The 22533-nt window shown below is 38.2% G+C and overlaps 1 protein-coding gene across 1 annotated transcript in view; it reads left to right on the top strand.

The window, feature by feature from the left end:
• The window catches only part of STXBP5L (syntaxin binding protein 5 like), a 428660-nt gene that overhangs the window by 113828 nt on the left and 292299 nt on the right, over positions 1-22533 (top strand). The window contains exon 4 of the mRNA XM_035000065.1: positions 17847-17928. Within this exon, the coding sequence (XP_034855956.1) occupies positions 17847-17928 (82 nt within the window). The remainder of the gene's footprint in view (positions 1-17846; positions 17929-22533) is intronic.

The following is a 22533-nucleotide window of genomic DNA, read 5'->3' as shown; positions in this document are numbered from 1 at the left end:
CCTATTGGCTAGTATTTTGGTGAGAATTTTTGCATCCATGTTCATGAAGGATATTGGCCTGTAATTATCCTTTTTGATGATCAGGGTCTTTTTCTGGTTTGGGGATCAAGGTAATGGTGGCCTCATAAAACGAGTTTGGAAGTTTTCCTTCCACTTCTATTTTTTGGAACAGTTTCAGAAAAATAGGTATTAAATCTTCTTTAAATGTTTGATAGAATTCCCCTGGAAAGCCATCTGGCCCTGGGCTTTTTTTGTTGGGAGATTTTTGATGACTGCTTCAGTTTCCTTAGTGGTTATAGGTCTGTTCAGGTTTTCTATTTCTTCCTGGTTCAGCTTTGGTAGTTGATACATCTCTAGGAATGCAACCATTTCTTCCAGGTTATCTAATTTGCTAGCATATAGTTGCTCATAGTATGTTCTTATAATTGTTTGTATTTTTTTTTTTTTTTTTTTGGTGTTGGTTGTGATCTCTCCTCTTTCATGCATGATTTTATTTGGGTCATTTCTCTCTCTCTCTCTCTCTTTTTTTTTTTTTTTTGATAAGTCTGCCTAGGGGTTTATCAATCTTATTAATTCTTTCAAAGAACCAGCTCCTAGTCTCATTGATCTGTTCTACTGTTCTTTTGGTTTCTATTTCATTGATTTCTGCTCGATCTTTATTATTTCTCTTCTCCTGCTGGGTTTAGGCTTTATTTGCTGTTCTTTCTCCAGCTCCTTTAGGTGTAGGGTTAGGTTGTGTATTTGAGACCTTTCTTGTTTCTAAGAGGAAAGTATATAGCTATACTATATACTTATATACTGCCTTTGCTGCATCCCAAACGTTTTGAACAGTTCTGTTTTCATTTTCATTTGTTTCCATGAACTTTTTAATACTTCCTTAATTTCCTTGTTGACCCATTCATTCTTTAGTAGCATGCTCTTTAGCCTCCATGAGTTTGAGTTCTTTCTGACTTTCCTCTTGTGGTTGAGTTCTAGTTTCAAAGCATTGTGGTCTGAAAATAGGCAGGGAATGATCCCAATCTTTTGGTACCGGTTGAGATCTGATTTGTGACCTAGGATGTGATCTATTCTGGAGAATGTTCCATGGGCACTAGAGAAGAATGTGTATTCTGTTGCTTTGGGATGGAATGTTCTGATTATACCTGTGAAGTCCATTTGGTCCAGTGTGTCATTTAAAGTCTTTATTTCCTTGTTGATCTTTTGCTTAGACGATCTGTCCATTTCAGTGAGGGATGTGTTAAAGTCCCCCACTATTATTGTATTGTTGTTGATGTGTTTCTTTGCTTTTGTTATTAATTGCCTTATATAATTGGCTGCTCCCATGTTACGGGCATAGATGTTTACAATTGTTAGATCTTCTTGTTGGATAGACCCTTTAAGTATGATATAGTGTCCTTCCTCATCTCTTATTATTCTCTTTGGCTTAAAATCTAATTTGTCTGATATAAAGATTGCCACCCCAGATTCTTTTGGTGTCCATTAGCATGGTAAATGGTTTTCCACCCCCTCACTTTCAATCTGGGGGTGTCTTTGGGTCTAAAATGAGTCTCTTGCAGACAGCATATTGATGAGTCTTGTGTTTTTTATCCAATCTGATAGCCTCCTGTCTTTTCATTGAGGCATTTAGGCCATTTACATTCAGGGTAACTATTGAAAGATAGGAATTTAGTGCCATTGTATTGCCTGTAAGGTGACTGTTACTGTATATTGTCTCTGTTCCTTTCTGGTCTATGTTACTTTTAGTCTCTCTCTTTGCTTAGAGGACCCCTTTCAAGATTTCTTGTAGGGCTGGTTTTGTGTTTGCAAATTCCTTTAGTTTTTGTTTGTCCTGGAAGGTTTTTCTCTCTCCTTCTATTTTCAATGACAGCCTAGCTGGATATAGTATTCTTGGCTGCATATATTTCTCATTTAGTGCTCTGAATATATCCTGCCAGTCCTTTCTGGCCTGCCAGGTCTCTGTGGATAGGTCCCTTGCCAACCTAATGTTTCTACCATTGTAGGTTACATATCTCTTCTCCCAAGCTGCTTTCAGATTCCTCTTTGTCTCTGAGACTCATAAGTTTTACTATTAGATGTCAGGGTGTTGACCTATTTTTATTGATTTTGAGAGGGGTTCTCTGTGCTTCCTGGATTTTGATGCCTGTTTCCTTCCCCAAATTAGGGAAGTTTTCTGCCATAATTTGCTCCAATATACCTTCTGCCCCTCCCTCTTTCTTCTTTTTCTGGGATCCCAATTATTCTAATATTGTTTGGTCTTATGGTATCACTTATCTCTCGAATTCTGCCCTCATGATCCAGTAGTTGTTTATCTCTCTTTTTCTCAGCTTCTTTATTTTCCATCATTTGGTCTTCTATATCACTGATTCTCTCTTCTGCCTCATTTATCCTAGCAGTTAGAGCCTCCATTTTTTATTACACCTCATTAATAGCCTTTTTGAGTTTGACTTGGTTAGATTTTAGTTCTTTTATTTCTCCAGAAAAGGTTTCTCTAATAACTTCCATGCTTTTTTCAAGCCCAGCTAGTATCTTTAAAATCGTCATTCTGAACTCTAGTTCCGACATCTTACTAATGTTGTATTGATTAGGTCCATGGAGGTTGGTACGGCCTCTTGTTCTTTTTTTCGAGGTGATTTTTTCTTTCTTGTCATTTTGCCCTGAAGGGAATAGATGAATGAGGGAACAAAATGCTAACATGGTAACAACAACCCCAGAAAAATATACACTAAACAAATCAGAAGAGACCTGAAACCAGGGGAAAAGAAAGGGAAAGAAGAAAAAAGAAAAAAAAAAGAAAAAGATTAAAAAAAAAACCCAGACTATGATCAAATATGATCAGGCTGGTGCATAGATCAGTGCCACACACCAGATTTTGGGCGCATTTTAGTCTCTTAGAAGAAAGTGCCTCCCTAAATTTTAAAGAAAGAAAAACTTATGTATGTACAAAAATAAGGGTAAATACAATGAAGGGATGTTATATGATTGTAAAGATGAAAAATAAAAAAGATTTTATAAAAGGAATTGATAAGAATTTGGTTGAAAAAACAAAGAAGAGGATTTTTTTAAAAAAAGGGAGAGAATGTGATCAGGCAGGAGACTAGGACAAAACTATACACTAGAGATTTAGGGTATATTTTGGTTAGAAGAAACTGTAAAGAGAGAACAACTTATATATATATATACACCAAAAATAAGGTTAACTACTATGAAGTGATAGAATATGACTCTAAAAATGAAAAATAAAAAAGATTTTTAAAAAAGGGGTTGATAAGATATTGGTTTAAAAAGGGAAAAAGAAAAATTCAAAAAGAAAAGAAAAAAAGTTAAAAAAATTAACTTTGAAAGATTAAAGAATCATGGGAAAAAGCTATGAATTCTATGTGCAGTATTCCCCTAGCACTGGAGTTCTGCTGTTCTCATTGATCAGTACAGTTGGTCTTGGCTGGCTGTTCTTGCTGATCTTCTGGGGGAGGGGCCTGTTGCCGTGGTTCTTAAATGTCTTTGCTGGAGGCCCAATTGCCCCGCCCTTGCCGATCTGGGCTAAGTAATCTGCTTGGGTTTGCTCTCTGGAGCTTTTGTTCCCTTCAAGCTTTCCATACAGCTTTGGAGGAGGGGAGTGAAAATGGAGGCCTCCCAGTCTCCGCCCTGGAGGAGCCAAGAACTCGGGGCCCCGCTCCTCATTGAGCCCCCAGAGAAAAGCAGTCAAACACTCCTGACTCCCCGGTCTCCAGCTGCACTCTGTGCTCACCTGGCCTGTGACCGAGCATTTCTATCTCTGGCACCCGACCCGGTGTGGAGTCTCCAAACCCAGCAGATCCCTGCGGTGTGCTCCTCCCGGGGGAGGAAGGGGAGTCTCCCTGGATCCGCTGCTTGTTGGGTCCCTGCTGGAGAGCAGTGGCCTAACTGTGCTGTGGATCACAGTTTATGGCAACCCCAAGGTGAGAGCCCAACTCCTTGGATCCGTCTCTGCAGCTGGCTTCCCCACTCTGATACCTAGGAGCTCTGCCACACTCAGGCACCTCTGGTCTTTCTGTGACCCCAAGGATCCTGAGACCACACTGTCCCAGCGAGGGTTCCACCCCCCATTTAGCCACTGGAGTGACATCCCTCAACAAAGCCGACTTCTAAAAGTTCTGATTTTGTGCTCTGCTGCTCTATCACTTGCCAGTAGTGGCTGACGGAGCCCCCCTCCCCCACCATCTGTCTTCCCAAATATCACCTCAGATTCACTTCTCTGCACATCCTACCTTCCAGAAAGTGGCCGCTTTTCTGTTCAGAGAGTTGCTGCTATTCTTTTCTTCAATCTCCTGTTGAGTTCGTAGGTGTTCAGAATGGTTTGATCCCTCTCTAGCTGAATTCCTGGGACCAGATGAAATTTAGGTCTCCTACTCTGCCATCTTGCTAAGATAAATTTTTTAATACAGAAAATTTCAGTAGGCATATCACTGAGGATAAGCAAATGCAGAGAAATGTTGACGGAAGCTATAGGAAGGAAACCACCTTACCATAGAGGAAGAAGGATAAGAATTACTGTGGACTTTTATTTAAAAACCATGGAAGAAAAAAGAGTAGAGTAAAATAACTGTTGGAAGAAAAACTCAACATTTAGGAAATTGTCTTTCAGAGTAAAGGAGAAACCCTGATGCTTCTGCACACACAAAATTGTTGGAACTAATAAATGAATCCAGCAAAGCTACAGGATACAAAACCAACGAACAAAAATTAGTTTTTTCTATACATTAACAATAAACAATATGAAAAGGAAATTAAGAAAACAGCTTCAATTACAATAACATAAAAAAGACCAATATATTTAGGAATAAATTTAATCAAGGAGGCAAAAGAATTGTACATTGAAAACTATAAATTGTTTCTAGAAGAAAGTTAAGAAGACATAAAGAAATGGAAAGATAGCCTGTGTTCATGGGTTAGAAGGCTGAATATTGTTAAGATGTCAATACTAACCAACGTGATCTACACATTCAGTGAAGTCAAACTCAATATTTTTTGCAGAAATAGAAAAATTCATCTTAAATTTCATATGGAGTTGCAAAAAGGGACCTCAAATTGCCAAAATAATCTTGTAAGAGTGACTCCTGTCTGGCTTGGTTTGTAGAGCATGTGACTCTTGATTTTGGATTTGTGAATTAAGGTCCACAGTGGGCGTAAAGCTTACTTAAAAGAGAACAGAGTTAGAAGTCTCAGACTTCTTGATTTTAATACTTATTACAAAGCCATGGTAACTAAACCAATATGGTACTAGCACACAGACAGACATATAGACCAATGGAATAGAATGGGAAGCCTATAAGTAAACCCTTGTATATATGGTGAAATGATTTTTTTTTAAGTTTTTATTTAAATTCTAGCTAGTTAACATTCATTTTTGTTTTGAGTGCATAATTTAGACGGGCTGATTGGGTGTTTTTACACCAAAAAATCAAGAGTATGCAAACATTTCTATTTCTCACATTTTTCTGTGTGCCTGGCAAATAAATACTTGTCTTATACTAAAAAAAAAAAAAAAAAAATGGGGCGCCTGGGTGGCTCAGTCATTAAGCGTCTGCCTTCGGCTCAGGTCATGATCCCAGGGTCCTGGGATCAAGCCCCGCATCAGGCTCCCTGCTTGGCCAGAAGCCTGCTTCCCCCCCTCCCACTCCCCCTGCTTGTGTTCCCTCTCTCACTGTCTCTGTCAAATAAATAAAATCTTAAAAAAAAAAAAATGAATGAACTTGGAAGTTTTCCTTCCTCTTCTATGTTTTGGAAGAGTTTGAGAAGAATAGATGTTAACTCTTCTTTAAGTGTTTGATAGAATTTGCCCGTGAAGCCATCTAGTCCTAGACTTTTTTTTTTTAATATATATATTTTTTGGTAGTTTTTTGACTACTTATTTCCATCTCCTTGTTTGTAATCAGTCTGTTCAAATTTTCTATTTCTTCCAGCTTCACTTTTGGGAGGTTATATGTTTCTAGGAATTTATCCATTTCTTCTAGGTTGTCAAATTTGTTGATGTATAATTTTTCATAATATTCTCTTACAATAGTTTGTATTTCTGTGGTGTTGTTATTTCTCCTCTTTGATTTCTGATTTTGTTTATCTGAGTCCTTTTTTAAAAAATTTTTGTGAATCTGGTTAGAGGTTTATGAATATTGTTTATCTTTTAAAAGAACAAGCTCCAGGCTTTGTTGATCTGTTCTATTGTTTCTTTAGTTTATATATTATTTATTTCGGGTCTAATTTTTTATTATATCCTTCTGCTGGTTTTGGGTGTTTTTTTTTTTTTTTTTAAAGATTTTATTTATTTATTTGACAGAGAGAGAGAGAACAAGTACGCAGAGAGGCAGGCAGAGGGAGAGGGAGAAGCAGGCTCCCCGCTAAGCAGGGAGCCCGATATGGGGCTTGATCCTAGGACCCTGCGATCATGACCTGAGCCGAAGGCAGCTGCTTAACTGACTGAGCCACCCAGGCGCCCCTGGTTTTGGGTTTTATTTGTTCTTTTTCTGCTCCTTTAGGTGTAAGATTAGGTTATTTATTTGAGATTTTTCTTGCTTCTTGAGGTAGACCCATATTGCTATGAACTTCCCTCTTGGAACCACTTTTACTGTATCCCAAAGGTTTTGGCTTGTTGTGTTTTCATTTTCATTTGTTTCCATGTAATTTCTTATTTCTTCTTTGATTTCCTTGTTGACCCATTCATTCTTTAGTAGCATGTTTTTTAACCTCCATGTACTTGTGGTCTTTCCAGATTTGTTCTTGTGGTTTTCTAGTTTCATAGCATTTTGTCAGAAAGGATACATAGTATGACTTTGCTCTTTTGGAATATGTGGTCTATTCTGGAGTATGTTCCATATGCACTTGAAAAGAATGTGTATTCTGCTGTTTTAGGATAAAGTATTTTGAATATATTTGTTAAATCCACCTGATCCAATGTATTATTCAAAGCTACTGTTTCCCTGTTAATTTTCTGTTTAGATGATCTGTCCATTGATGTAAGTGGGATATTAAAGTCCTCTATTATTATTGTAGTAGTATTGATTAGTTCCTTCTTTATGTTTGTTATTAACTGTTTTGCATATTTGTTGAGTGCATATTTACAATTGTTATATCTTGTTGGATTGTCCCCTTGGTGATTATTTAGTGTTCTTTGTCTCTTGTTACTGTCTTTGTTTTAAAGGCTATTTTTTTCTGATACAAGTATTGTTACCCCTGCTTCCATTTTCATGATAGATATTTCTCCATCCTCTCACTTTCAATCTGCAGGTGTCTTTGGTCTGAAATGAGTCTATTGTATGCAGCATATAGTTGAGTCTTATTAATTTCTTTTATCCATTCTGTTATCCTATGTCTTTTGATTGGAGTGTTTAGTCCATTTACATTGAAAGTAATATTGGTAGGTGTGTATTTATTGCCATTTTATTACTTGTTTTATGGTTGTTTTTGTAGTTCCTCTCTGTTCCTTTCTGCCCTTGCTGTCTTGTTTCATGGTTTGCTGGCTTTCTTTCATGACATACTTGAATTCCTTTCTCTTTATTTTTTTTGCATTAATTAATTAATTCATTAGTGGTTTTCACCAGTGTCTGTAAGGTTACCATTAGGTTTTTATATATCATCATCTGCATATAGTAGTATTAGTATTAGTAGTAGTAGTAGTAGTAGTAGTATTAAGTTGATGGTTGCTTAAGTTTGAACCTGTTCTTTACTTGTCCCTCCCTCCAATTTCAGGTATGGTCTCATAATTTACATGCTTTTATTTTGTGAGTTCCTTGACTGATTTTTATGGATACACTTTTTAAAAAAATTATTATTATTATTTTTTTACTGCTTTTGTGCTTCCTACCTCTCTTACTCTTACTTATGGTCTTTCCTTTCTACTCAGGGTCCCTTTTAACAGTTCTTATAGGTCTGGTTTAGTGGTCATGAACTCCTTTAGCTTTTCTTTGTCTGGGTAACTCATTATCTCTCATTGTATTCTGAATGATAGCCTTTCTGGATAGTGTATTCTTAGCTGCAATTTTTTTCCTTTCAGCACTTTGACTATTTCATGCCACTCCCTTCGGGTCTGCAGAGCTTCTGTTGAAAGCTCTTCTGATAGCCTTATGGGGTTTCTCTCTTTTCTTTTTTAAAAAGATTCTGTTTATTTATTTGACAGAGAGGGGGAGAGTGAGAGCAGGAACACAAGCAGGCAGAGTGCGAGAGGGAGAAGCGGGCTTCCCCCTGAGCAGGGAGCCTGATGTGGGGCTCAATCTCAGGACCCTGGGATCATGACCTGAGCTGAAGGCAGACGCTTAACGACTGAGCCACCCAGGTGCCCCATGGGGTTTCTCTTGTATGTAACTGTCTTCTTTTCTCTAGATGCTTTGAATTTTTTTTTCTTTACCACTACTTTTTGCCATTTTAATTACTCTGTGTCTTGGTGTATACCTCCTTGGGTTGATTTGATTTTGTTGGGTGAGCTCTGTGCCTCCTGGTTCTGGATTTCTGTGTCCTTCTCTAGATGAGGAAGTTCTCGGCTATTATTTCTTCAAATAAATTTTCTGCCCCCTTTTTTCTCTGTCCTTCAGAGATCCCTATAATGTGAATGTTTTTAAGCTTGATGGAGTTGCTGAGTTCCCTAAGTCTATTCTCATTTTGCATAATTCTTTTCTCTCTCACTTTCTCAGCTTTATTGCTGTCCATTACTCTCTCCTCCAGGCTGCTAATTCATTATTCTTCTTCCTCTAGCTTGCTATTTATTCCATCAAGTGTATTTTTAATTTCATTTATTGTGTTTTTCATCTCTGAATGGTTCTTTTTTATTTCTTTGTTAAGTGTCTCACGGATTCTTCCACTCTTTCTTCAAGTCCAGTATCTTTATGATCATTACTTTAAATTCTCTGTCCAGCATATTACTTATATCCTTTTTGCTTAGGTCTCTTGTTGTGGTTTTGTCCTGTGCTTTAGTTTGCATATTCCTCTGTCTTTTAATTTTGCTTAATTCTCTTTGTCTTTCTCTGTGTCAGAAAAATCAGCTACATCTCCTCTCTTTAAAGTAATGGCCTAATGAAGAAGAGGTCCTGTACTGCCCTGCAGTGCAGTGTCCCCTGTTCATCAGAACCTGGTGCTTCAGTGTTGTCTCCTATGTGTAATGCATGTGCCCTGCTGTTGTTTCTTGGCTGCTTTTCCCTTCATTCTAGTCATCTGCAGCGGCTCTCTTTGCCTGTGGTGGGCAGTGTTTGGTCCCTGCAGTGTTAGTGGACCAGTCTGGGACTGCCTTGGGTTTGAGGTTAGTCAGACCATGAGTTTGCCGGCTATGAAGTAGGAACAAACTGTAAGATACTTTCCCTGTGTTTTCCCCTGAGAAGCTTTCATTGGTGGGTGGGGCCTGCAATCAGATCAACTGTCTGCCTCCATTCCCCTGCTGGGGCTGCCATCTGACTGGTCTGTGGTTATCTTCCTTTCATCCCTGGCAGGAGTCACTCTCGAGTGGTGCCAGCCCCTCTTGGGGCTGCTTGCACACTGCCAAGTTCATGGACCAGTTTGAATGGTCTCCAGCCAAGAGTATTTTGGAGGGGCTTGTGGGGGCACAGTGTCCCTAAGGTTTGCATGCTGGTGAGAGGGGACATGCTGTGTCTGGGATCAGCCAGGGTGAGGCATGCAGGTTTTTTTTTTTAAGATTTTATTTATTTATTTGACAGAGAGAGACAAAGTGAGAGAGGGAACACAAGCAGGGGGAGTGGGAGAAGGAGAAGCAGGCTCCTCACTGAGCAGGGAGCCTGATGCGGGGCTCGATCCCAGGACCCTGGGATCATGACCTGAGCCAAAGGCAGGCACTTAAGGACTGAGCCACCTAGGTGCACCGAGTTAACAAGGCGTGAGCCAGTCTGTGTGAAAAAAAAAGACCTGTTGCAGTTGATAGGACCTGGGCAGGCTGGTGCTGATCTGCAGAGTGTACATGGGTAGGGCCCATGGTTTTAACATGGTGCATGGAGATCTTCTGCAGGAAGTGGCCCACCACTGCCACAGGGACTGAGGCCCACAAAGCATGCAGGTCAGGAATCATGTGTTGGCAAGATTTGTGCTGGTCTTCTGGGGGAGGGAACCCACAGTGCTATGACTGAGTCAAGTGTTCCTGGAAAGGGTGGATCCACCAAAGCCTGGTGATCCAGCCTTGGAGAAAGCAAGTTAAGTAGTGAATGTTGCGCCTGTACTGGTTCCCACAGATGGCTGTGGGTTCATGCTGGGGGGAGGGGGGTAGGTGGAGGAAAGAAATGGTGCATGCCAGCCAGCTCCTTTGTTCCTGGAGAAGTCCCCTAGTGAAACCTGCCCCTCCAGACATGCTCTGAGATTAGTAAATAACTCTCCCTCCAGTCTGCCCCAGATGTTTTTCAAACTGTTGCTTCTGTGCTATATCTCTGTGGGCTGTTTATAGTGCTGTCTCTTTAAGAGTGGGGACTCAGCTTCCTATCCCCTGTGGGCTCTTGCAGAACTGAGTGGCTGATTAAATTCCAGGCTTTAAGTCATGCTGATTGTAAGAACTCACAAAATTTGGCCCCTCTAGTTTTCAAAGCCAAATATTATGGGGATTTTCATCTTCCTCATGTGGGCTCCCCAGTGTGATAGTCTGTTTCTCTCCTTTCTCTGCCTGATGCGCTCTCCCTCTTGTGGACAGCCCATGATCCATTTAGCTTCCCACCACATCTCCTCTCTTCCTAAGCTCTTCAATGTGGCCTACTCTCTACCTTTAGTTGTAGAGTTTGTTCTGCCAGTCTTATTTTCTGTGTTATTTACACTGATGTTAGTGTTATCTCATCTTATTCATGGGATGATTAAAGTCTTCCTACTTTGCCAACTTTCCATCTTCTCTTATCTCTTAATAGCCATTCTAACAAGTGTGAGGTAATAGCTCATTGTGGTTTCAGATTTGCATTTCTCTGGTGATTATTGATACTGAGACTCTTTTTATATACATATTGACCATTTGTATGTCTTTATGAAAATGTATTCAGGCCCTTTGTCCAATTTTTAAAAAATTTTGCTTTTGATTTTTATGAATTCTTTATACATTTTGAATATTAACCTCTTATCTGATATATGGTTTGCTAATATTTTCTCCCATCATACAGGTCACTTCTTCATTCTTTCAATTATCTTTTCCTATACAGAAGCTTTTTAGTTTGATGTAGTTTTGCTTGTTTATTTTTGCTTTTGTTGATTGTGCTTTTTGGTGTCATATGTAAAAACTCACTGCCAAGGTCAATGTAAAGGAGATTTTTGCCTCTGTTTTCTTGTAGTTTTGTGGTTTTAGGTCTTACATTTACATTTTTAATCCATTTCATGTTAATTTTTGTGAATGATGTGAATGAGGTTCAATTTCATCCTTTTTTTTTGTATGTGAATATCCATCTATATATATAGAATACACCCAACAGCATTTATTGAAGAGACTGTCCTTTCCCTATTGTGTATTCCAGGCTCCCTTGTCAAATATCAGTTGACTGTATATGGGTGGGTTTATTTCTGGGCTCTTGATTCTGTCTTATTGGTATGTATCTGCTTTTATGCTAGACTCATACTGTTTTGGTTACTATTGCTTTCTAATACAATTTGAAATCAGAAATTGTGATGCTTCCAGCTTTATTCTTCTTTCTCAGAAGTACTTTGGCTATTTGGGGTCTTTCCTAGTTCCATATAAATTTTAGGATTTTTTTTTCTATTTTTGTAAAAACTAGAATTTTGATAATCTATACATAGCTGTGAATAGTATGGACATTTTAACAATATTAACTCTTAAGAGTCATGAACACAAGATATTTTTCTATTTGTGTCTTCTTCAATTTCTTTTATTATCTTATAGTTTTTATTTTTTATTTATTTTTATTTTATTTATTTATTGGAGAGAGACAGAGCACAAAAGGCGGTACGGTCAGAGGGAGAAGCAGACTCCCTGCCGAGCAGGGAGCCCAATATGGGACTCAATCCTGGGACTCCAGGATCATGACCTGAGCTGAAGGCAATCACTTAACCAACTGAGCCACCCAGGTGCCCTTATAGTTTTTATTTTATAGATCTTTCACCTCCTTGGTTAAATTTATTCCTACGTATTTTATTGTTTTTTGTTTTTGTTTTTTGCTGATGTAAGTGGGATTGTTTTCTTTATTTCTTTCTGATATTTTGTTCTTAGTGTATAGAAATGCAACTGATTTTTGTATGTTGGTTTTGTATCCTCCAACTTTACTAAATTCATTTATTAGTTCTAGTGTTTTTTGCTATTATCTTTAGGATTTTCTATGTATAATATTATGTCATCTGCAAAAAGAGACAATATTGCTTCTTCCTTTATGACTCAGATGCCTTTTATTTCTTTTTCTTGTCTTATTGTTCTTCCTAGGACTTCTGGTACTATGCTGAATGGGTGTGATAAGAGTGGGCACTGTTGTCTTCTTGATTTTAGAGGAAAAGCTTTCAATTTTTTATATCAAGTATGATGTTAGCTGTGTGCTTGTGATATATGGCCTTTATTATATTTAGGTATGTTCTTTCTATACCCAATCTATTGAGAGTTTTTTCATGAAACGGTGTTGGATTTTGTCAAATTTTTTTTCTGCATCTTCTGAAGAATCATGATTTTTCTCCTCCATTTTGTTAATGTATTGTATCACATTTATTGATTTATGTATGTTGGACCATCCTTGCATCTCAAGGATTAATCCTACTTAGTCTTGGTGTCTGATTCATTTTGTGTGCTGTTGAATTTGGTTTGCTAATATTTTGGAAAGAATTTTTGCATCTATGTTCATCAGGGGTATTGGCTGTAGTTTTCTTTTCCTATATTATCCTTATCTGGATTTGGTATCAAAGTAAAGTTGACCTTGGAAACTGAGTTTAAGGGTGTTTTCTCCTCTTCATTCCTTTAGAAGACTTTGAGAAAGATAGGCATTAATTCTTTAAATGTTCTCTGGAACCATCTGGTCTTGGGCTTTCCTTTATTGGGAGGTTTTGATTTTTTTTTTAAAGATTTGTTTATTTGTTTTATTATTTGTTTTATTTTTATTTTTTTAAGATTTATTTGACAAAGAGAGACATAGCGAGAGAGGGAACACAAGCAGGGGGTAGTGGGAGAGGGAGAAGCAGGCTTCCTGCAGAGCAGGGAGCCCAATGCGGGGCTTGATCCCAGGACCCTGGGACCATGACCTGAGCCGAAGGCAGACACCTAACGACTGAGCCATCCAGGTGCCCCTGTTTTATTATTATTTTTAAAGATTTATTTATGTATTCGCGAGAGAGAGAGAGAAAGAGAAAGCAAGCACAAGCAGGAGGGGCAGAGGGAGAGGGAGAGAGAATCTCAAGCAGAGTCCACGCTGAGCATGGACCCCAACACCTGGCTCAGTCTCATGACCCTCAGATCATGACTTGAGCCAAAACTAAGAGTCATATGCTTAACTGACTGTACCACCCAGGTGCCCCTATTTATTTTTGAGAGAGAGAGTGAGAGAGAGAGCACAAGTGTGAGCAGGGGGAAGGGCAGAGAGAGATGGAGAGTGAATCTCAAGCAGATTCTGCACTGAGCACAGAGCCTGACCTGGGGCTCGATCTTATGACCCTGAGATCATGACCTGTGCCAAAACCAAGAGTCAGACAGTCAACAAACTGAGCCACCTAGTTGCCCCGAGGGAGGTTTTGTTTGTTGCTTCAATCCCTTTAGTCACTGTTAGTCTGTTTAGATTTTCTGTTTCTTCATAATTCATTCTTTCTAGGAATTTATCCATTGCTTTTCAGTTATCCAATTTGTTTACATATAATTGTTCATAGTAGCTTCTATGATTTTTTGTAATTCTGTGGGATAATGTGTAATATCTTCTCTTTCATTTATAAGTTTATTTGAGTCTTCTCTTTTTTCTTCATTACTCCAGCTAAAGGTTTGTTGATTTTGTTTATCCCTCCAAAAAAATGGCTCTTAGTAGTTTCATTGATTTTTTTTTCCTATTGTTTCTTTAGTCTCTATTTTAGTTTTTTCCACTCTGATCTTTATTATTTCCTTGCTTCTGCTAACTTGGGCTTAGTTTGTTCTTTTTCTAGTTCCTTTTGGTGTAAAATTAGGTTGTTTATTTGAGATCTTTCTCTTATTTTTGGCATTTGTTGCTATAAATTTCCTTGTAGAACTGCTTTCCTGTATCCCATAAGTTTTGGTATGTTTTGTTTTCATTTCCGTTTGTCTCAAGATATTATATGATTTCCCTTTTGGTTTTTTCTTTGATCCATTAGTTGTTCAGAATCGTGTTGTTTACTTTTCACATATTTGTGAATTTTCCAATTTTCCTCCTGTTATTGATTTTTAGTGTAATAGCACTGTGGTCAGAAAAGATATTAGAAATAATTTCAATCTTCTTGCTTTGTGTTCCAAAGATATGATCTATCCTGGAGAATGTTTTGTGTGCACTTGAGAAGAATGTCAATTCTGGTTTCTTGAATGGAATGTTCTTTATATGTCTGTTAGGTCCATTTGGTCTGTAGTGTTATTTAGGTCCACTGTTTTCTTACTAATTGTGTCTGGATGATTTCTCTGATGTTGAAAGTGGGGTATTTAAGTGTCTTACTAGTATTGTATTGCCTTCTATTTCTCCCTCCAGTTCTAATATTTGCTTTAAATATATAGGTGCTCCAGTGTTGGTACATATATATTTATAATTGTTATATCCTCTTGATGAATTGACCCCTTTATCACTATGTCAACTTTTCCTCTTGCCACTGATTTTGACTAAAAGTCTGTTTTATCTGACATCAGTATAGTGCATAGAATATCTTTTTCCATCCCTTCAATTTCTGCCTGTGTGTATCTGTAAAGCTAAAGAGAGTGTCTTGTATAGACCACATATCTTTGGATCTTGTATTTTATCCATTTAGCCACTTTTGTGTCTTCTGATTAAAGAATTAGTTTATTTACATTTAAATTAATTATTGGTTGGTAAGTACTTACTATTGCCATTTTTAAATTGTTTTCTGAATTTTTTAGTTCCTTTGTTCTTTTCTTCATCTCTTAATTTGTGTTATTTTTTGTATATATTTTTATGTGCTTTAATTCTTTTCTCTTTAACTTTTATGTAAATACTATAGATTTTCTTTTCTTTTTAGTTACGATGAGACTTATGTAAAACATCTTAGAGATAGAATAGTCTAAATTAAGCTGATAACAACTCACTTTCAATCACATACAAATTACAGTTTTACTTCTCCTCCCCCCAAATTTTATGCTATTGTCACATTTTACATCTTTATATACTGTGCATCCATTAACAAATTATTATAGCTACAATTTTTTAAATATTATCTTCAGTTTTTATAATAGAGATAAAAGTGATTTATATACCACCATTACAGTACTGAGGTATTCTGAATTTAACTATTTACTCTTACGAATGAGTTTTATGCTTTTGTTTTCATGTTGTTACATAGTGTCCTTTCATTTCAGCTTGAGCTCCCTTTAACATTTTTTGTAACAGCAGGCTTAGTGGTAATGAACTACCTTAGCTACTCTTTGTCCAGGAATGTCTTTATCTTTTCTTCATTTCTGAAAGACAGTTTTGCTTGGTATGGTATTCTTGGTTGGCAGGTTTTTTTTTTCCTTCATTACTTTGAATATATCATTCCACTAACTCCTGGCCTGCTAGATTTCTGCAGAGAAATCCACTGATAATCTTATGTGGGTTTCTTTGTAGTGACAAATTGCTTTTCACTTGTTGCTTTCAAAATTATCTCCTTGTCTTTAAGCATTTTGGTTATATTACTTCTCAGTGTAATCTTTGGGTTGATCTTGCTTGGGTTCCTTTGAGCTTCCTGTACCTGGATGTGTATATCTTTTCCAAGATTTTGGAAGTTTTCAGCTGTTTTTTTCTTTAAATGATCTTTCTGCTTCTTTCTCCTCTTCTTTTTCTTCTGGGACTCTCATGATGCAAGTGCCCATTTGCTTGTTGGTATCCCATAATTTACTTAGGCTTTCTTCACTCTTCCTTCTTCTTGTTCCTCTAAGTGGTTAATTTCAGATGATTTGTCTTTGTGTTTGCTAATTCTTTTGTGTGATCAGGGCTGTTATTGAAGCTCTGCTTTGATGTGCTGTGTTGGAGCCAGTTACAAGGCTATTACTAGTTCTGCAGTGGAGTCTGTGGTTGGGCTTGTTAACCACGGCTTAGGCCAGTGTGGATCACTTCTGGTCCCTGGGTGCATGCAACTGTTACCTCTAGTACCTTATCAGTAGAGTGGTACTAGACAAAGGTCCACATGTGGGTCCTATTATCAGGTAAACAGTCAGTGGGCCTATGATCAGGTAAATGGTAGGTGTGGCTCCCATCAGATACCTGGGAGAACTGTTGCCTCATTACTGGATGGCTCCCTGGGTGGGCAGGATTGGTCCTGAACTGTGGCTGAGAGGTGCTGGAACTGAGCCTCTGGGCTGTTTCACATTCCACAGCCAAGATTAAGGTTTGCAGACCTGGCTCTGGGGGCACAGATGGGATGTCTCCCTCCAAGTCACTGGATAGGTTGGATTGGTCCCTGACCATGGCCAGAGGGGCTCAAGCCAAGTATAGGGCCCTTTCAGGATCTTTTAGGGTACAGTTGTGTCTCTTACCAGGTCGCTGTGCCTGTAGGACTGCTCATGGATTGAGGCTGGGAGGGGCTGGTACCCAGTATAGGGATCTCTGGGAATACAAACAGGAGTGTCTCCTGCTAGGTCTCTATGGCAGCAGGACTATTCATAGATTGCTGTTGGAGGATCTGGAGCTGAATATAAGGTCCTTTCAGAGTCATCAGGGTTGTATCCAGGAATGTTTCCCACTGGGACCCTGGACCCTCAGGACTGTTCCCTGACTATGACTGGGAGGAGGCTGGGCTCATATATTGGCCCTTTCAGGATCCCTCTGAGCACAGATGGGCGTGTCTGCAGCCTGGTTCTCATGCCAGCATGCCTACCTGTGGACTGTGACTGGAAGGGTGGGGAGTAGAGGATGAGGCCCTTCCCAGATCTTCAGATTCACAGATGGGAATGTCTTCTGCTGGGACCCTGGACCCTCAGGACTGCTGGCATACTGACTGACTGTTGCTGTGAGGAAGATGGAGCACATATAGGGCCCTTTCAGGATCTCTAGGGGCACAGACAAGAGTGTCTCCAACAGGGTCCCTGTACCAGCAAGATTGTTCCTAGACTGTGGCTGGGATGGGCTGGAGCCCAGTTACAAGGCCATTTCAGATCTTTGATCTGCCTGAATTTGGTGGGCTTACCTCCAGGGGCTCCTGCACTGCAGCCAAGAAGAGCTTGAGCTGGTTCAAATACCACTTCTGGATCCACAGCTGAAATGAGGTTTGTATGACTATCACTTAATGTGTGGGTGATGCTTCCAGATCGCTTGGCATATAGTACATGCTGGTGACAGACCCCAAGCTGAATAGGCTACCTATAGCTGAGTTTTCAGGGGTACAGAGGTATTTCTGTTTCTGTAGCTGAGACTACAGTCAGTAAATCAGCTGCCTGGTGTAAGCCTGCTTTCTCAGAACAACTCTCTTCATTCTTGGACTGCACTGTGATTTCACAGTCTCCTATCTAGATCTGGAAGCTCCCAGGAAGGCACTTTTGTTTGTGCATGAGTGGCAAATTATTGTTGTCAAGGAGGTGATATGTGCAAGAAATGTCCTATTTGGCCATTTTGTTGATGTCCTATGCTATATAATGTAATTTGTATCAACTAAGATTTTTTGACTCTTTATTTACAAAAATAAGGATAACTAAAAAGCAAAACACTAGATGGTAAGTTAGTTTTTACTTTACTCATTAATATTAGTACTAATTAAAATGTTAGAATCCTTGACTTTTAATATATTAGACTTGGGAGACCTGGCGTTGATTGTTATTGCCAACATGAAAGTGGTGCAGCTGTCCTGCAGCTCCAATTCTTGATCAATGAGGTAAGGATTTTCTTGACTATTTATCACAGAGACGTACATATACACACTACATTAGTTGATGTGATTTTTTATATTATATATAAAATATATTTGTATTTAAATATGTTATTTTTTATATATTCTAAATGTTTAAAGATATATATGTGTGCAATATTATTCAGGGTCACATTTCTTATAAAAGACTACTTCAGTATTTGTCAATTTATTATATTTTAAAGGAGAAAGGTTGCATATATCAGAAGATTCTGTTATTATGCAGCATAATTTGCAGATTAATTATTTACATGTTTTTAAAAAATTACCAAAACTCTAATTGCTCCATCGACTACTAAACTTTTCTTCAGCATACTAATTCAAATTTTATAATCAGTATTAACTTCATGTTTTGCCCTTATCTTTCAGGAAATAACTTTTTCAGTTATTTACCTATGGGCTCTGCTATCTATCTATCTATCTATCTATCTATCTATCTATCTATCAATCGATCGATCGATCTATCTATATTCAGATATATTTATTGGTACATATATGCATTTGTATTTATTTATGTATCCATAGCTATTATGACAATTGGCTCCCTACCCTATCCCTATTCTATAGACCTATGGTGATGAGGAACTTCCTAAAGACAGAGTATGTATTTAAAAAGCTCAGAAAAGTTACAGATCTTCCATCAGTTAAAGGCTTCTTAAGGCCTTCTGGACTCATATTTTTTACTCACATTTGTTTTCTGTTCCATTGGTCTATATGTCTGTTTTTGTGCCAGTACCATGATGTCTTGGGGATCATAGCTTTGTAATATAGATTGAAATCAGGCAACGTGATGCCCCCAGCTTTGTTTTTCTTTTTCAATATTTCCTTGGAGATTCAGGGTCTTTTCTGATTCCATACAAATTTTAGGATTATTGTTCCAGCACTTTGAAAAATGTCATTGGAATTTTGACCGGGATGGCATTGAAGGTATAGATTGCTCTGGGTAGCATAGACATTTTAACAATGTTTATTCTTCTGATCCATGAGCATGGAATATTTTTCCATCTTTTTGTGTCTTCTTCAATTTCTTTCATGAGTGTTCTGTAGTTCCTAGAGTATAGATCATTTACCTCCTTGGTTAAGGTTTATTCTGAGGTATCTTATGGTGTTTGGTGCTATTGTAAATGGAATCCATTCTCTAATTTCTCTTTCTACAGTTACATTGTTAGTGTGTAGGAAAGCAACTGATTTCTGTGCATTGATTTTGTATCCTGCCACATTACTGAATTGCTGTATGAGTTCTAGTAATTTGGGGGTAGAGTCTTTTGGATTTTCCACATAAAGTATCATGTCTTCTATGAAGAGACAGAATTTGACCTCTTCTTTGCCAGTTGGGATACCTTATTTTCTTTTTGTTTCTGATTGCTGTTGCTAGGACTTCTAGTACTATGTTGAACAATAGTGGCAAGAGTGGGCATCCTTGTCATGTTCCTGATCTTAAGGGAAAGGCTCTCAGCTTTTCCCCATTGAGGATGATATTTGCTGTGGGTTTTTCATAGATGGATTTTATGAACTTGAGGAATGTTCCCTCTATCCCTATACTCTGAAGAGTTTTAATCAGGAAAGGATGCTCTATTTTGTCAAATGCTTTTTGTGCATCAATTGAGAGGACCATATGGTTCTTCTCTCTCCTCTTATTAATGTGCTCTATCACATTGATTGATTTGCAAATTTTTAACCACCCTTGCTTCCCAGGGATAAATCCCACTTGGTCGTGGTGGATGATCCTTTTGATGTATTGTTGGATCCTATTAGCTAGGATTTTGTTGGGAATTTTGGAATCCATATTCATCAGGGATATTGGTCTGAAATTCTTTTTGATGGGGTCTTTGCCTGGTTTGGGATTAAGGTAATGCTGGCCTCATAGAATGAGTTTGGAAGTTTTCCTTCTGTTTCTATTTTTTGAAACAGCTTCAGGAGAATAGGTATTATTTCTTCTTTGAATGTTTGGTAGAATTCCCCAGGGAATCCATCAGGCCCTGGACTCTTCTTTTTTGGGAGGTTTTTGATCACTGCTTCAATCTCGTTACTGGTTATTGGCCTATTCAGGTTGTCAGTTTCTTCCTGTTTCAGTCTTGGGAGTTTATAGGTTTCCAGGAAGGCATCCATTTCTTCCAGGTTGCTTAATTTATGGGCATATAGTTGTTGATAATAATTTCTAATAATTGTTTCTATTTCCTTGGTGTTAGTCGTGATCTCTCCACTTTCATTCATAATTTTATTAATTTGGGTCCTTTCTCTTTTCTTTTGGATAAGTCTGGCCAATAGTTTATCGATCTTATTAATTCTTTCAAAGAACCAGCTTCTAGTTTCATTGATCTGATCTACTGTGTTTCTGGTTTCTAATTCATTGATTTCTGCTCTAATCTTAATTATTTCTCTTCTAATATGTGGCTTAGGCATCATTTCCTGCTTTTTCTCCAGTTCTTTAAGGTGTAAAGTTAGTTGGTGAATTTGGTTTTTTCCCTTTTTTGAGTGAGGCTTGGGTGGCTATGTATTTCCCACTTAGGACTGCCTTTGCAGTATCCCATAGATTTGGACTGATGTGTTTTCATTCTCATTGGTTTCCATGAATTGTTTAGGTTCTTCTTTGATTTCCTGGTTGACCCAAACATTCTTGAGCAGTGTTCTTTAGCTTCCAAGTGTTTGAATTTCTGCCAAATTTTTTTCTTGTGATTGAGTTCCAATTTTAAAGCATTATGGTCTGAGAATATGCAGGGAATAATCTCAACTTTTGGTATCAGTTGAGACCTGATTTGTGACCTAGTATGTGGTCTATTCTGGAGAAATTTCCATGTGTGCTCAAGAAGAATGAGTATTCTGTTGTTTTAGGGTGGAATGTTCTGTATATATCTATGAGGTCCATCTGGTCCAGTATGTCATTCAAAGCTCTTGTTTCTTTGTTGATTTTCTGCTTAAATGATCTGTCTATTGCTGAGAGTGGAGTATTGAGGTCTCCTACAATTAATGTATTATTATCAATATGACTCTTTATTTTGGTTAACAGTTGGCTTATGTAGTTGACTGCTCCCATGTTGGGGGTGTAGATATTTACAATTGTTAGATCTTCTTGTTGGATAGATGCTTTAAGAATGATACAGTGTCCTTCTGTGTCTCTAACTACAGTCTTTAGCTTAAAATCTAATTTCTCTGATATAAGAATTGCTACACCAGCTTTCTTTTGAGGTCTGTTGGCATGGAAGATGGAGCTCTGGTGGCTTTCCCTGGTGGCTTTCTGTGTCTCTTCCAAGAGTCAGAGCAGAAGAGACCATTTCTAACCCTCTGTCTCAGAACAGAAAGATCACAGTCTGCTCTTCATTGAGCTCTCCGGGCCACTCTATCTACGTTTTTGTCTGTGCTGCTAAAAACTGCAGCATCCTGGGTTGTGTGCCCCTCAGCTTCCAGGTCCAGGCACATCTCCCCCTTTGTGCTTCTAAAACCGCCAGTTGCCCCCAGTTCCCATGCATGGCCCCAGGCTCCAGGTTTCAGTCGGGGGGCTGCCCTAAAGTCCTTTCCTCAATGCTACTGGTCTGCAAGTCTGTGCCCCATCCCCAGCCTGGGAGGGTTTCACGCACCAGTAGTGCAGGCTCCCAAAGCCTCCCTCCCCCTTCCGTTTATCTTCCAAAATCTGCCCTCAGAATCATGGCTCCCCACTTCATACCTTGACACCAACCACCTGCGATACTCTTTTTGTAGAGATCCAGATCTATCTTTTTACATCTCAGGCTGATTTCATGGGGGTTCAGAGTGGTCTGGTAGATATCCAGCTCAATTCAGGGGACTGGTTGGAATAGGGTCCCCTATTCTTCCACCATCTTTTCTCCTCTCACACTCAATTTCTTTACCTTTTCCCAAACTTCCTAGTCTCTGACCTCATAGCTGGTGTTTTTATTCGGCTTTTAATCTTTTCGTAGATCTTTATTACTTGTGCTTCTTATAGATTCACTTTGCTTTTGTAAATAAGCCCTATACACCTTGCTGATGTGCTTACTTTCATGTGTCTTATATTCTCTGTTGGTGTTGTTATGCTAAGTGGTCCTATTCACATCCCTCCAAAATGATAAGTTGTCTCCTATTTTTATCATAGAACTAATAATACTTCCTTCCTAGATTTATTTGGCTATTATTATTATATATTATTGAATATATGCTGCCTTTAATTCCATTGCCTTTGGCATATTATGTCTTTTGTATAGCACATAACTATTTAGAGAATGTTTTATTAATTTCAAATATCATGTTCTATCCTCACCCTATTCTAAGTGAATTTCCATTGTCCTTAGAAAGGAGATCAGTATCCTGTATCAAAAAAAAAAAAAAAAAGAAAAGAAAGAAAGAAAAGAAATGAGCTTATCAAGCACTTGTAAGCAATCCTAATAACATTCTAGTTTGTATATAAGTAACATTTGGAGATGGTTTATAAATAAAACAAGCAAACAAACATAAAATTCCTCAAGGCATATATAGAATATATTTTATTGCATGGAATGTAATTATCTCTGAGTTCATGTTAAAATGTATATGTCAACATATAACTCTTTTAGCATGTGTATTTATATACTTACATACAAA

This window comes from Mirounga leonina, unplaced genomic scaffold, assembly GCF_011800145.1.
Source record: "Mirounga leonina isolate KUSES-001 unplaced genomic scaffold, KU_Mleo_1.0 Mir_115, whole genome shotgun sequence".
In the NCBI taxonomy this organism is placed as follows: Eukaryota; Metazoa; Chordata; class Mammalia; order Carnivora; family Phocidae; genus Mirounga; species Mirounga leonina.
This window is presented reverse-complemented; position numbering and strand designations above follow the sequence as displayed.